This window comes from Etheostoma spectabile, unplaced genomic scaffold (genome assembly GCF_008692095.1).
Source record: "Etheostoma spectabile isolate EspeVRDwgs_2016 unplaced genomic scaffold, UIUC_Espe_1.0 scaffold00004385, whole genome shotgun sequence".
NCBI lineage: Eukaryota > Metazoa > Chordata > Actinopteri > Perciformes > Percidae > Etheostoma > Etheostoma spectabile.
The window spans coordinates 112,955-127,587 of record NW_022603143.1 but is presented as its reverse complement, the minus strand read 5'-3'; the positions used below and the strand labels follow the sequence as shown (position 1 = coordinate 127,587).

The window sequence follows — 14,633 nt, the reverse complement described above, 5'->3', positions numbered from 1 at the left end:
CGCAAGGCACTGTATACATGTATACTGTATATGAACCTTTGTACAGATTTGGTCCAGAGTCTCAGAGTGGGATGAAGAAACGAATCTCAGGATTCACGTTGATAGGATTTAATTTTGACGAGGTATGCAAAAGGTTTGTCTGGGTCTCTATTTACAAAAAAAATCATTTAGTAACGTTTTGTAAGAGCAACCTCAAGATGCTATATGCCAAGTTTCAGGCAGATCGGTCAGTAAACCCAGGACGAGTTTTGCATCTCCACACATCCCTTAATTAAAACTTGGCATGAATATATTGAATCTGTTGGTTTTTCTTTAAGGAATTACGGTATAATATATAAATCCTAAAAGACATTTGTGAAACCCTCTTTGTGCTTTCATTAATATTGAGATTAGATTTCTGGGAGTCTTCAGTCTGGAGTAACCTCTTTCCTTCACTCACCTCCTCCTTCTTCCTCTTGCTCCCTCGCTCCTCTGAGTCTCCCGAGGCCTCCCTGACACCTTTCATCTTGCCCTCCTCCTCCTCTTCCTCCTTCTCCTCCTCCTCCTCGTCTTTCTGCATGTACTCGGTTATAAGGTCCGGGTCCAGGTGGTCTTGCGGCTCCCATGTGTTATCCTCACTGGAAAGGTGAGTGCAGACAGAAGAACATCTCCTCACACTTTGTTTTTAGACAATCCATTCTCACTCTAATTCATCATTCCTATTGGTCCTTTTTTCTATTTCTGAGGTTATTTGTGGGTCGAAAGAGTCAAAATACCAAACCTTCAACTTTGAGGGCGTGATACAATGCTGACATTTATTTGTAATATGTAAATATATTAAATATATAATATATTATATATATCAGGACCAAGAACACCAAGTATTAATATTATAGACTCATACTTACTCTGAGAACCCCTTCCATTTCAGCAGGAACTCTACTCTTCCCTTCACCACTCTGCGGTCCAAAACCTCCTCAACCACATACTCCTCCTCCTCCTTCACTGCTGCTGCAGGATGCTCCTCTTCCTCCTCCTCCTCCTTTCCTGCTCCGGTGGCCAGCATGCCGTCTGCTGAGGACTCCTTTGGTAGACCCAAGGGGGAAACATGCAGAGATAATGATACAAGGGTTAGAAGAACTAATGGGAGGTGTGAGTGAATTCTAGCTGACCATGTTTTACTAGATTCAGATCTTCTGTTTGAATGGAGACAATGCGAGGACTGATGATGGGACCAATCCATAGGACTTCAGAGTGTCAGGTATCTCCTGCATTCAAACTGATAGAACTACTACAATGTAAGCCACCAAAGTCATTAACTGGAGCTCCACGCTACATGCACAGTAGCCTGGATCAACGCCAGTTCAATTGGCAGAAAATCAGCAGATGTTCCTCGCCTTGACAACAACAACAAACTTTGAGCTAGCGAGCTACACGCTGAAAATGGAAAGTTTAGAAAAAGGTTTTGATGGTGCAACAAGGCCGGCCTGGTTGGTTCTTCAAGGGAAGAACTGGAAAGATTCCCAAAGAATATGTTTACCGTTAACCATTTTCTTTCTAACTGGGATGTTTTGGAGTGATGGAGCAGGATTGCTGAGGACGAAGTAATGTTCCACAGGCTGATCCACTGGTAAGAGCTAGTGACGTTTAGCCATGTATGCAGCTTATTGAAATAGCTCACTTTACCGTATTGTGTCAACAGTTAACTTCATTTTATATTCCATGTGGCTAGGGTTGGGGACCGCTCACATTTTTACCGGTGCCAATACCTGAAATTTGGTTCCTCTAGTTACTACATTACTAAACTCACCATCTGCCCAGAACTGGAGCCTTACTTTTGGATGTGTAGTCCGTTAGTTTGTCCCTAGTTTCCTCCACGACAACACAGAACGCGACCCGGACCCACTGGGGCCTCCAGCACCAACATTAAATCCCTTTTGTTTCCAAAAAGAGGTTTTTGGCCCAAGCGCTTGTAGTGCCTCCTTTCACAGCGGCGGAGGAGAGACAGGTTTCTGTGTGTCAGCAAGTTTTATAGTTCAGGATCACCAGCTGGGCTCCATACTGGGTCTAGGGTCCAGGAACCAATGGGAGACCTGGGGCCATTTGGTGAAGTGACACCTACGTGTGACTTGCTGACTGCTGCTGTAAAATGGGGACTTGACCCATTTGTCTAAGGAGACATGTGCTTTGCTTTGTTCCAGAGGGGGATGGGAATATAAGCCTTTGTTTGAAAAGAGGGCCACATACTGGTCAGGCCTCAGAGGCCTCTGTTAGATAATGTTTAACCCCCTGTGTGGACCCAACAGGGGGGGGGGGGGCATGTTCCACCTGAATAAGTTCCTTCCTGAGACTATTTAGCAGAGCCAAAGTCAGGGCTCCAGATGTCACCAAATGCTCGTATTTTGCACCCAAAATGTGAGAGTGTGCAACTGAATTTTACATCCAGTCACACATGTGACACCAGTAAAGTTGACCTCCACCACCACAGCAGCACCAAGTTATAATCCAGTCCATCACATCTCTGTGATTTAGTCTGGGTTAGGAAAGTAATGTGTAGTTAGGAGTCTGGTGCCTTCAGTCTCTTCCACATGGTGAAGGATGGTCTAAGGTGAAGGTCTACAGTTCATTATTAATTAACAACGGTATCGGGTATCAACAGATACACAAAGACCAGGACCGGGACCGGGACTGAAACAGATCAGTGCATCCTAAATAAAACTGGAAACAACATGGTCCCATCAGCTGATTTGCAGCAGACATTTCATTTTTAGAGTCCAAGTCCAGCAGGAGTCCTCTCAGGACAGATCTAGGAGGTCTACGCCACACTATCTACTTTACAAAGAGACAACCATTGGACACCAGCAAGCATTTGGTGGACCAGTGGAGACACCATGGCCAAGCCAAGAAGGTTCTATGATAGGAGAACACTGACCTGAACATGGCTGCTATCAGAGGCCCAGTCTGCTGCTGGTCTTCTGGGGACCTTGTTGCTCCGCTGCTCCTGGTCCTGGTTGTCCTCCTCCATTCCTCTCTGGTCCTGAAGTCCAGCAGGTCTCCACTGTGGCTGCTTACACTGGGAAGAAATCTAAAGGGAAAACATGGACTTTGCTGGATCTGGTTTTAACAAGTTGGACTCTGCCTCCTCGCCCTCTTCACCCCCCAGCCCTCTCTTTCACACCTCTCCTGACCTCCCCCCCCCCCAGCCTGCCACCTTCAACGATCCTCAACATCAATAACAATAAGCCCACCAGCCCTTCCCCCCCTCACCCTGCTCATCAGCTACAATACACACACACACACGCTACAACACACACACACACACAAAAGCTACAAAACACACAAAAGCTACATTACACACCAAAGTTACAACACACACACTATAGCTATAACACACACACACACAAAAGCTGCGAGACACACACACACACACAAAAGCTACAACACACAAACACAAACGCTACAACCCCGTGTCGTGTAGAGAGCAGTAGTTGAAGAGTTTACCTGAGTGTGTGCGGGGTCACCTGGAGCTCTGTCTTCTTAAAACTCACTAAGAACAAAGAACACAGCTATCCCGCCGCCAGCCCGAGATCACAGGGAACACACGAGACTTCCGCTTTCCTCCAAGTCAGGGTTTTTCAGATTAAAGGTTCAAATGAAAGAAGGCCGCCGCCTGGAGGTCAGGAGGGGAACAACAGCTCCACATTCACTTACAGTTTTTCTCCATTGGTTTGGCTCATTTCTTGAAACAGAAATTACATTCTCAAAACAACATGGACAAACCTCCAAACTACTTGGCAATTGTTCACAACAGAATTGAATTTCTCATTCATTTCATCAAATTGCAAATGCCTAAGTACATGCCTCAATGTCTCAGTACATCTTTGCAAATGATTAAGTACAGGTAGCCTACATTTAGCACAATTTCCAAGTGAATAGATCTTGCTGATCTAAACTGATTGTTGATTCTCGGTCTAATGGTTGTTCACTCCAAAACTTGTCAGCATCATTTCATTGTATAAGCCATTACATGCACAATAGTCTGTTCAATTGTCAAAATGAGTCAAGAACATAATACCATGAATACCACATATGAATCCCTTGGAACATTTGATAAAAAAAGATTTTTCACAGCAATTGACAGTCAGGTGAAACTAGAACTTTACTAACGAAGGAGGAGTTTCACACATCTCAGATGACCAATCAAACAGTACGTTTAGTTACATGACAGGTGCTGTCCAGGACTGTGAATGCTCCCAAACATGTATAGAAAGATCTTGACAATGCAAGACCAGCACAATTTCTGAACATGGAGGCACCTGGCCAGGTAAATGAACAAGAGCAACTGCCTGCTCGAGTAGGAGGAGGTAGAGGAGGAAGAGGAGGAGGAGGAGGAGGAGGAAGGGTGCGTGGTGGTGGAATAGGAGGAAGAGGCAGAGGAGCACGAAGACATCATGCTGTCCCGGATGAAATTCGGGCCACGATTATAGACCATGTCATCAACCATGGTCTCACAATGGCGGAGGCAGGTCGCCTCGCTCTACAGTCTCCTCCATCATCCAAACCTTTCGCAGGGAAAACAGGTATGTTGTCAGTCAATGATGGAATTACTGTATATGTTGTATAGGACAGGACACTGTTCATAGAGCAAGAAATATATGTATTTACACATTGATATTTACCTATTTACCTTCATTTTGTGTGTGTGTGTGTGTGTGTGTGTGTGTGACTAATATCTTACCTCAATGCTATGTTACTAAAAAATGACAATGAAAAACATTGGACAAAATAAACTATGGAATAAAATTCTGTATTACAGTTTATATTTTTGTGAAATCCTATTTCTTTTTTCAGTTTTATACACAATTGTATTGTGTAAGCACAAAAAAACAGTACAGTAACCATTCGTGAGCTTAGAATTTTAAGGTTATATCTCCACTTCTGGTCGACATTGAGTTTTTGACACAATCTGATCCATTAGGTGTTTATTACAGTAATGCCTGTGTGGTGTTATTTTTGTAAAAAAAAATAAAAATAAAAAGATTACATGTAATAGATAAGGCTATAATAGAAGATTATACTACATGACGGTTTTGTCAGCTGGGATGTAAAAACTTTGATGCTCAATATCTCAGAACTACCCTAAACGGAGATAGAACCTTACAATTCTAAGCTCACGCATTGTCGGGTTGTCACCGTTGTTACTGAAGGACTGGGCTAAGACTGAAAGGTGGATATGAGGGACATTTCCATGTCCTCTGCCATAGTGACAACATATCTAAACATTCTGACTTGCAGTGCTTACATAATGCTAAAGGGACAAAGCATTTTGGGGGCACTGACTGGTTAAATGAGAAGGAAATGTAGTTTTGACACATGAGAGAACTGTTTTGGGAGAGGTATGAGCTTTTGCAGGTGAACCACGGTGTTGTGCCGAACCATCCACGTTATTTTGGCAAAAGCACCAAGAATGTTGAGAACGTCCGGTCTGTTTCGAGAAATGAGCGAAGCAATTGAGAAGGATCTTTGCCATTTTGGTGGCACTGACTCTTTATATGAGAAATGAATTTAGTTTTGACACATGAGTGAACTGTTTTGGGAGAGATATGAGCTTTTGCAAGTGAGCTATAGTGTTGTGCTAAACTGTAAGAATGTTTTGCCAAATGATCTTAGAGTTTTGAGAATGTAATTTCTGTTTCAAGAAATGAGCCAAACCAATAGAGAAAAACTGTAAATAGGAACTGCTTGACACAGTAAGGTCCACCAGAAGATCCTTAAAAGCTACACATCATGCCGAGACCCAAAGAAATTCAGGAACAATTGAGAAAGAAAGTAATTGAGATCTATCAGTCTGGAAAGGGTTATAAAGCCATTTCCAAAGCTTTGGGAATCCAACGAACCACAGTGAGAGCTATTAGCCACAAATGGCGAAGAAATGGAACAGTGGTGAACCTTCCCAGGAGTGGCCGGCCGCCCAAAATTACCCCAAGAGCGCAGCGACGGCTCATCCAAGAGGTCACAAAAGACCCCGCAACAACGTCCAAAGAACTGCAGGCCTCACTTGCCTCAGTTAAGGTCAGCGTTCATGCCTCCACCATCAGGAAAAGACTGGGCAAAAATGGCCTGCATGGCAGAGTTCCAAGGAGAAAACCACTGCTGAGCAAAAAGAACATCAAAGCTCGTCTCAATTTCTCCACAACACATCTTGATGATCCCCAAGACTTTTGGGAAAACATTCTGTGGACCGATGAGACAAAAGTGGAACTCTTTGGAAGGTGTGTGTCCAAGTATATCTGGCGTAGAAGGAACACTGCATTTCATAAAAAGAACATTATACCAACAGTAAAATATGGTGGTGGTAGTGTGATGATCCGGGGCTGTTTTGCTGCTTCAGGACCTGGAAGACTTGCCGTGATAAAAGGAACTATGAATTCTGCTGTCTACCAAGAGATCCTGAAGGAGAATGTCCGACCATCTGTTCGTGTACTCAAGCTGAAACGAACTTGGGTTCTGCAGCAGGACAATGATCCTAAACACACCAGCAAGTCCACCACCGAATGGCTGAAGAAAAACAAAATGAAGACTTTGGAGTGGCCTAGCCAAAGTCCTGACCTGAATCCTATTGAGATGTTGTGGTATGACCTTAAAAAGGCCGTTCATGCTCGAAAACCCTCTAATGTAACTGAATTAGGACAATTCTGCAAAGATGAGTGGGCCAAAATTCCTCCAGGACGCTGTAAAAGCCTCATTGCACGTTATCGCAAACGCTTGGTTGCAGTTGTTGCTGCTAAGGGGGGCCCAACCAGTTATTAGGTTTAGGGGGCAATCACTTTTTCACACAGGGTCATGATGGTTTGGATTTTTTTTCACCTTCATTAATAAACACCTTCATTTACAAATTGCATTTTGTGTTTACTTGTGTTGTCCTTGACTATTGTTTAAATTGGTTTGATATTCCGAAACACTTAAGTGTGACGAACATGCAAAGGAACAGGAAATGAGGAAGGGGGCAAACACTTTTTCACACCACTGTATCTATCTATCTATCTATCCATCTATCTATCTCTCTATCTCTCTATCTATCTATCTATCTACCTATCTACCTATCTATCTATCTCTGTATCTATCTATCTATCTATCTATCTATCTATCTATCTATCTATCAACCCAGCAGTTTAAAGTGATATCAGAGAACTGATTTAGGAAAAACACCATTATCATTCTTGGTCTCAACAAACAGACTTTATTTCTGACATTATGACACAATAATTCATCTTTTTTCATTCCTGTCTTATTATTGAGGAACATAAACAAATAAAAACATCAGATAACCAATTTAAATTGATTCAAATTTAAGAAATACACAAGATTTCAGAGATCACAGTTGGCTCAGAATATCTTCGTTTTAGTAACGGTGTCAAAAAGACACGTCATATAATTATGATTGGATACCTCTTGGATCCTAATTGTCCAATCAGATTTACATTTACCTTTTTAATTTTAGTTATTTAAAATGAAAAAAAATGTTTTTGTTTCTCCATTTGTGGATATCTGCAATAGCTTTGTTTCTAGTCATAATTCTTATTGTAGATTTCTGAATTTTCATACCAGTCACTATGGCAACTGTCCACATAGTACCAGACATAAGAGAAGATCAGAGGAGGAAGATCTTCAGATTGGTTTCAGCTTTTAGAAAATGAAGTCAAAATGAGAAATGTTGACTTTATTCTCCATATTTCAACATTATTCCTGATATTTAGACACTATTCTCAAAATTGGATTTCAAAATCTTTTTCAACATTTCGACTTTATTCTCAAAATGCAAAAACAACAAATTCTATCTCTGATTTATTGTTTTTATGTCTGGCACTAATACTGAAAGTTCAACTTTATTCTCAACCATAAAGAACATCCTCGTCTGAAATCCAACTTGTGTCTGTGTCAAAATCAGAATTTCTCACCCAAAAAACAAGAACATCGTTGATTGAAATCCAATGATTACCAGTGTGGAAGACTGGGAAGAGTTTCTCAGTGAAGGAGCAGCCAGTAAAGGAGTAGATAAGAGCTGCAGCATCTACGTCATAAAAGGAGACCAGACCCTCCTCATAGTCCACAAACACCCCCACCTCCTGAGGAGGAGACTTCAGAGACAGAAGGACTGAAGGGGCAGCAAGAGCTCTGTACTCATTTCCATTTCTCAACCATATCGTCCAGTAACCATTCTGAGGACTCAGTGTGATGTCTCCCTTCCTGTTGATCGACTCTCTGGCCACTCCTAAAGCCCATTCAGTACTTTCTTTAACTTGAACCTCAAAGTAAAATCTGCCTGAAGAGAAACTCTGTTTTCCTAAAACATTAGTACACTTAGAAAATCTCTCTGGGTTGTCTGGGAGATTCTTCCTCACATCACCAGCATTCACTTGTTTCCCATCATCAGACAGGATGAGAGCAGGATGTGCTGTATCAGGATCAAGAGTCACATCCACTGCATACCACTGGACCCTCTTCAGCTCGGCTTCAACCAGCTTCTTCATCTCTTTACAGAGCGTCTCCTCCAGCTGAACCACAGCTTTCACCACAGTCCCCTCATATGATGGTGGACGGACCCTGACCTCTGTCCAGTCTTTGGTGGGTGGAGGTTGATGGATGTTTAGGGACTGGGCCCTCTGGAGAAGATGGAGGTGGTCTTCAGAGCGTAACATCTGCTCCACCTCAGTGCTTCTCTTCATCAGCTCAGAGATTTCCTGTTCCAGCTCTGTGATGAAAGCTTCGGCCTGTTTTTCTGTTGTTTTCTGCTTCTCTTTGATGGTGTTGATGAGCTCATTCAGGCCTCTCTCAACAAACTCCTTCAGAGATCTGAAGACCTGAACACCTTCTGCTATCTCTCTGTCTGCAGCTTCATCACTGAGGTCTACTGAGTGTTTGATCTCCTGAATCTTCAGTCGTCTCTTCTGGATCATCTGCTGAATTTCAGCCTCTGTCTTCCCCAGCTCTGCCTTCTTTCCTTCATATTCTTCTTTCAGAGGAACAACATTATGCCTACTGTGATCTGAATAAGGACAGAGCATGCAGACACATGTCTGGTCGGTCTTACAGAACAGCTCCAGAGGTTTATCGTGCTTCGTACACATCCTGCCTTCCAGGTTCTCCACAGGGTCGATCAGCTGATGTCTTTTCAGACCTGACGTGGTCAGATGAGGCTCCAGGTGAGTCTCACAGTAGGAGACCAGACACACCAGGCAGGACTTCAGGGCCTTCAGTTTGGTTCCAGTGCAGACGTCACAGGGAACTTCTCCTGGTTTGGACACTTGTTGCTCTGAGCTGCTGCTGCTGGCTTTCTGTTGAGCTGACTGTCTGAACTGAGCCACCATCTCAGAGATGAAGGTGTTGACGTGCAGCTCAGGTCTTGTGTTGAAAACGTTATTACACAGGGGACACAGGTACTGGTCATTAGTATTCCAGTGTTCAGTGATGCAGTTCTTGCAGAAGTTGTGACCACATGGTGTGGAGACAGGATCAGTGAAGACATCCAGACAGATGGAGCACAGAAACTGATCTTCAGATGACAGATAGTTTGCAGCAGCCATATCTACACACTGTGGGAAATAAAAGAAAAACATATTCAATATTTATGACAGGGTACACTAATGACAAGATGTCAAAACACAAACATGTCCAACAATGAAAACTTAGCATTAAAAGAGTCACAATTTACCAAATGAGACTTAAAGATATAGTGCGTAGTTTCCCCATGAGGAATTCTAAGTAATGACAATAATTCAGCACGTAAATGTCGCCGGTTGACACCGTGCTGAGAAACAGAGAGAGTTTTGTAGAGGTGAGAGTCTTAAAGTGCCCATATTCTGAAAAAATAAAATGTAATTTCTGGGATTTGGGGTTTTATTTTGTCTCTCTGGTGCTTCCACACGCATCCAGATTTGGAAAAAACACCCTCCATGGTGTTTTGAGTGAGATCCGGTTTCTGAATGTCCTCTGCCTTCAGTCTCCAGGTGAGCTGTTCAGAATCAGCAGGGCCGTCTACGCCCTCGGCCCAAACATCTGGTGTGTGCTAACCACTTTAGCTAATACCACGTCAGCTGTTTCTCCAACTTCGGTCAGTACAAGGCAGAATTATCCGGGAGACTTCTTCTAAACGAGGACACACTTCCAACTCAGCGAGGAATACCTGCAGACGAGGGACGTGGAAGTAGTCCTCTACAGTTTCTTATGTAGATTAGGGTGAACTCATGTGTGTTGTAGCTGTGTTTTAGCTTTGAGAACATGAACAGCGTTAGCTTCTAGCTAGTAGCGCTGCACAGTACTAGTTACTGAGCATGTGCAACTTCCAACAGAGATGGGATAGAATGAGATGTCTCACTCTGCAGATAAAACTAGAGAGATGTCTCACTCTGGAGATAAAACTAGAGAGATGTCTCACTCTGGAGATAAAACAGAGACCTGAACACACAGGGTGAAAACAAGATCTGCAGCAATGTGCAGTACAACAAAAATATGGTGTTTTTTTGAAAATGAAACAATGGAAACCTATTCTGATATACCCTCTAAATCCAGTTTTGACCCTGAAAATGAGCAGAATATGGACGGTTAATTGTCTTTGTATCAAACCATTTAGCAATGGCTTGAATGTAACGAACGTTCATTAATATAAAAAAGTTATGCACTAAAGCTTTACAGTTTTTCTCCATTGGTTTGGCTCATTTCTTGAAACAGAAATTACATTCTCAAAACAACATGGACAAACCTCCAAACTACTTGGCAATTGTTCACAACAGAATTGAATTTCTCATTCATTTCATCAAATTGCAAATGCCTAAGTACATGCCTCAATGTCTCAGTACATCTTTGCAAATGATTAAGTACAGGTAGCCTACATTTAGCACAATTTCCAAGTGAATACATCTTGCTGATCTAAACTGATTGTTGATTCTCGGTCTAATGGTTGTTCACTCCAAAACTTGTCAGCATCATTTCATTGTATAAGCCATTACATGCACAATAGTCTGTTCAATTGTCAAAACAAGTCAAGAACATAATACCATGAATACCACATATGAATCCCTTGGAACATTTGATAATTTTTTTTTTTTCACAGCAATTGACAGTCAGGTGAAACTAGAACTTTACTAACGAAGGAGGAGTTTCACACATCTCAGATGACCAATCAAACAGTACGTTTAGTTACATGACAGGTGCTGTCCATGACTGGGAATGCTCCCAAACATGTATAGAAAGATCTTGACAATGCAAGACCAGCACAATTTCTGAACATGGAGGCACCTGGCCAGGTAAATGAACAAGAGCAACTGCCTGCTCAAGTAGGAGGAGGAAGAGGAGGAAGAAGAGGAAGAGGAGGAGGAGGAGGAGGAGGAAGGGTGCGTGGTGGTGGAATAGGAGGAAGAGGCAGAGGAGCACGAAGACATCATGCTGTCCCGGATGAAATTCGGGCCACGATTATAGACCATGTCATCAACCATGGTCTCACAATGGCGGAGGCAGGTCGCCTCGCTCTACAGTCTCCTCCATCATCCAAACCTTTCGCAGGGAAAACAGGTATGTTGTCAGTCAATGATGGAATTACTGTATATGTTGTATAGGACAGGACACTGTTCATAGAGCAAGAAATATATTTACACATTGATATTTACCTATTCATTTTGTGTATGTGTGTGTGTGTGTGTGTGTGTGTGTGTGTGACTAATATCTTACCTCAATGCTATGTTACTAAAAAATGACAATGAAAAACATTGGACAAAATAAACTATGGAATAGTTTATTTTCTACAGTATTGATGATACAGTTTACAGTTGTATTCCAGTCACTGTGCAGTTATGAATTAGAATTGTGGTAAAGTTACAGTAAAAATAATACAAGTACATAGGTAACTCATTCAGTAAGGAATACATAAGGTATACATTACATGTAATAGATAAGCCTATAATAGAAGATTATACTACATAACGGTTTTGTCAGCTGGGATGTAAAAACTTTGATGCTCAATATCTCAGAACTACCCTACACGGAGATAGAACCTTACAGTTCTAAGCTCACGCATTGTCGGGTTGTCACCATTGTTAATGAAGGACTGGGCTAAGACTGAAAGGTGGATATGAGGGACATTTCCATGTCCTCTGCCATAGTGACAAAATATCTAAACATTCTGACTTGCAGTGCTTACATAATGCTAAAGGGACAGAGCATTTTGGGGGCACTGACTGGTTAAATGAGAAGGAAATGTAGTTTTGACACATGAGTGAACTGTTTTGGGAGAGGTATGAGCTTTTGCAGGTGAACCATGGTGTTGTGCCGAACCATCCACGTTATTTTGGCAAAAGCACCAAGAGTGTTGAGAACGTCCGGTCTGTTTGGAGAAATGAGCGAAGCAATTGAGAAGGATCTTTGCCATTTTGGTGGCACTGGCTCTTTATATGAGAAATGAATTTAGTTTTGAAGCATGAGTGAACTGTTTTGGGAGAGATATGAGCTTTTGCAAGTGAGCTATAGTGTTGTACTAAACTGTAAGAATGTTTTGCCAAATGATCTTAGAGTTTTGAGAATGTAATTTCTGTTTCAAGAAATGAGCCAAACCAATGGAGAAAAACTGTAATAACAGTCAGGAACATTATAAAAGACTTCTTCATGTTCATGATAGGTGTCATGTCATAATTATGACGTGTCATGTCAGTCTTTAGCACACCCCTTCATATGGGTCATGCCACAACATCAAACTACATCGATATAAACAGAATTTCCTCTTCCCATATCCTGTTTCAATTAAAATATAGAAAGATATAAAAGTTGATCTATCGCCCAGCCCTCGATGTTAAAGAGGTAGAAATAGAAACTAAATGTTGAAGCAGCATGCTAATGAATGAAAAGCTCACATGAAGAGCTGAAGTCTGTCATATGTTCTGTTAGCTTCTGTTCAACCAGCTGTTAGTTCCTGAAATAAAGGCTGTCTTGTTGTTTTAGCCTTGCTAGCAGCACCACACCAAACACTACCATAATGTACCAGAAAGATGACATCATCATCAAACTACAACTTTAAGATTAACACGTGTGATTGGAATGAGTGGAGCCCCCCCCCTGTAAGTGTGAGATCTAAGCTTGTCTAATGAAAAGACCGAGTCCTTATCTGAGAGGCCTGAGGGCTCAATGGCAGGAGCATCTGGTCTGGACTGGGACAACCCTCCGTTTGCCAGCTGGCATTTTGCCAGATTCTTGACTGAAGTTATTTATGAGGCAGTCCCGCCCAACCAAAACACCACAAACTGACCCAGCCTATCACACCTCAGCTCCACCCAAGCCCCGCCCTCTTTGCCCATATTAGGATTACCCGGCTCCAGTAACTGACGGAGACAAACTGCAGGTTTCAACTTGTCCCTTCAGAAACCTCTGGATGTGGTTTTACTCAGTCTATAGTTCAGGATTAAATAACCCTAATATTAATAAGTATCTTTTATCTTGTTGTTGAGGACGTGTGTCCACAAATCAAAACCAAGACAGATTTACACTTTTGATGGGATGAAGGTTGTGACACACACCTGTCAATCAAAGCAGCTCTCGTTGGGACACTCCCTCATATCTCAGCAGTGAAGTCAGCGGAGATTAAAATCTAACTTGTTTCCTGGTGCTGATTAAATCGGACTCAACTGAACATAAAAAGGCTCATTTTGGCCAAAACGTCCCACATCATAGAATAATTACTGAGTTACTTCAGATCTTACAATAGTGCTGAAAGAATGAACCACTGCTCTCATCTTAAAGTATATCATGTAGCCCCAAAAATCTCCCAAATGATAGGCGAGTTTCTCCATCAAAGGTGTGTGATGTTACCTGTTAAAGTCCCGTTCAGATGAGGTCAAAGAGACGTCGTCCCTTCATCAGCAGACACTGACAGATGCTGCTGCTGTCTGTCTTCATCTGACTGACATCCGTCACATCACCACACCTTTATATCCAGAAAGGTCATGTGACCTGAGAACAGGACCCGGTCGGACCTGTAGGGCTGCCAGTCAGCGCTCTGATTGGACAGTTTTCAGGTTCATTATAGAATGAGGGAGGAACAGACTGAACTGATAACAACATGTACACACCTCGAGTTTGATTCCAAGGAAACTGGAGCAGGAATGTTGTCCTTCAGCGTTGGCCCGCCTCTTACTGCAGCTCTATGATAAAATTTTGTTTCCTCGTATGTTTTTATGACTTTAGTTGTGTACAGATGTTTCCCTGGCTTAACAGAAGGTGAAGTTGGTACGGTGAATTCCTTGTTTTTGACCCCGTTGGTACAGGTCATTAGAAAAGGTCTTCTGCTAAGCTAATGTTAGCTTTGTGTTAGCAAGCTAGATAGATAGATAGATAGATATTTATTGATCCCAAGAAAAATGGGAATTCACGGTGTTACAGCAGCACACGTACATCAGTCACACAACACAGAATAAAAATATAAATGAGATACTAGGAAAAATATACATACAATAGGAATACAATAAAAGAACAAGTATTTGAATATGTATAGAATGGGAAAACTAAATGTGCAAATGCTTGAATAGTAATATGCTAAAATGTAAATAAACCAAATGTCCAGGTTGCATTATTGCAGTAGTGTGGTGTCCAGAAGTCTCATCTAGCACCCAGTG

At 42.1% G+C, this 14,633-nt stretch overlaps 3 protein-coding genes across 5 annotated transcripts in view; all 3 read right to left on the bottom strand.

Moving 5' to 3' along the window:
- The window catches only part of LOC116677107 (zinc finger protein 3), a 33,258-nt gene extending 29,691 nt beyond the window's left edge, over positions 1-3,567 (bottom strand). Inside the window, exon 1 of the mRNA XM_032507788.1 lies at positions 3,501-3,567. The gene's annotated coding sequence lies outside the window, so the exon portion shown is untranslated. The remainder of the gene's footprint in view (positions 1-3,500) is intronic.
- The window catches only part of LOC116677099 (E3 ubiquitin-protein ligase TRIM21), a 55,874-nt gene that overhangs the window by 16,422 nt on the left and 24,819 nt on the right, over positions 1-14,633 (bottom strand). The gene's annotated exons all lie outside the window — the stretch shown is intronic.
- Positions 7,624-13,936, bottom strand: LOC116677101 (nuclear factor 7, ovary). Of its 2 annotated transcripts, none has more exons than XM_032507777.1 (2): positions 9,231-9,572; positions 7,624-8,972 (listed from the first exon to the last, which is right to left on the bottom strand). In XM_032507777.1, the coding sequence occupies exons 1-2, from the start codon at positions 9,561-9,563 to the stop codon at positions 7,872-7,874; spliced, it is 1,434 nt and encodes a 477-aa protein (XP_032363668.1). In that variant the 5' UTR covers positions 9,564-9,572; the 3' UTR covers positions 7,624-7,871. The 2 variants fall into 2 exon arrangements, with proteins under 2 accessions (XP_032363668.1, XP_032363667.1); XM_032507776.1 differs by adding an exon at positions 13,831-13,936 and having other exon boundaries at positions 7,656-9,572.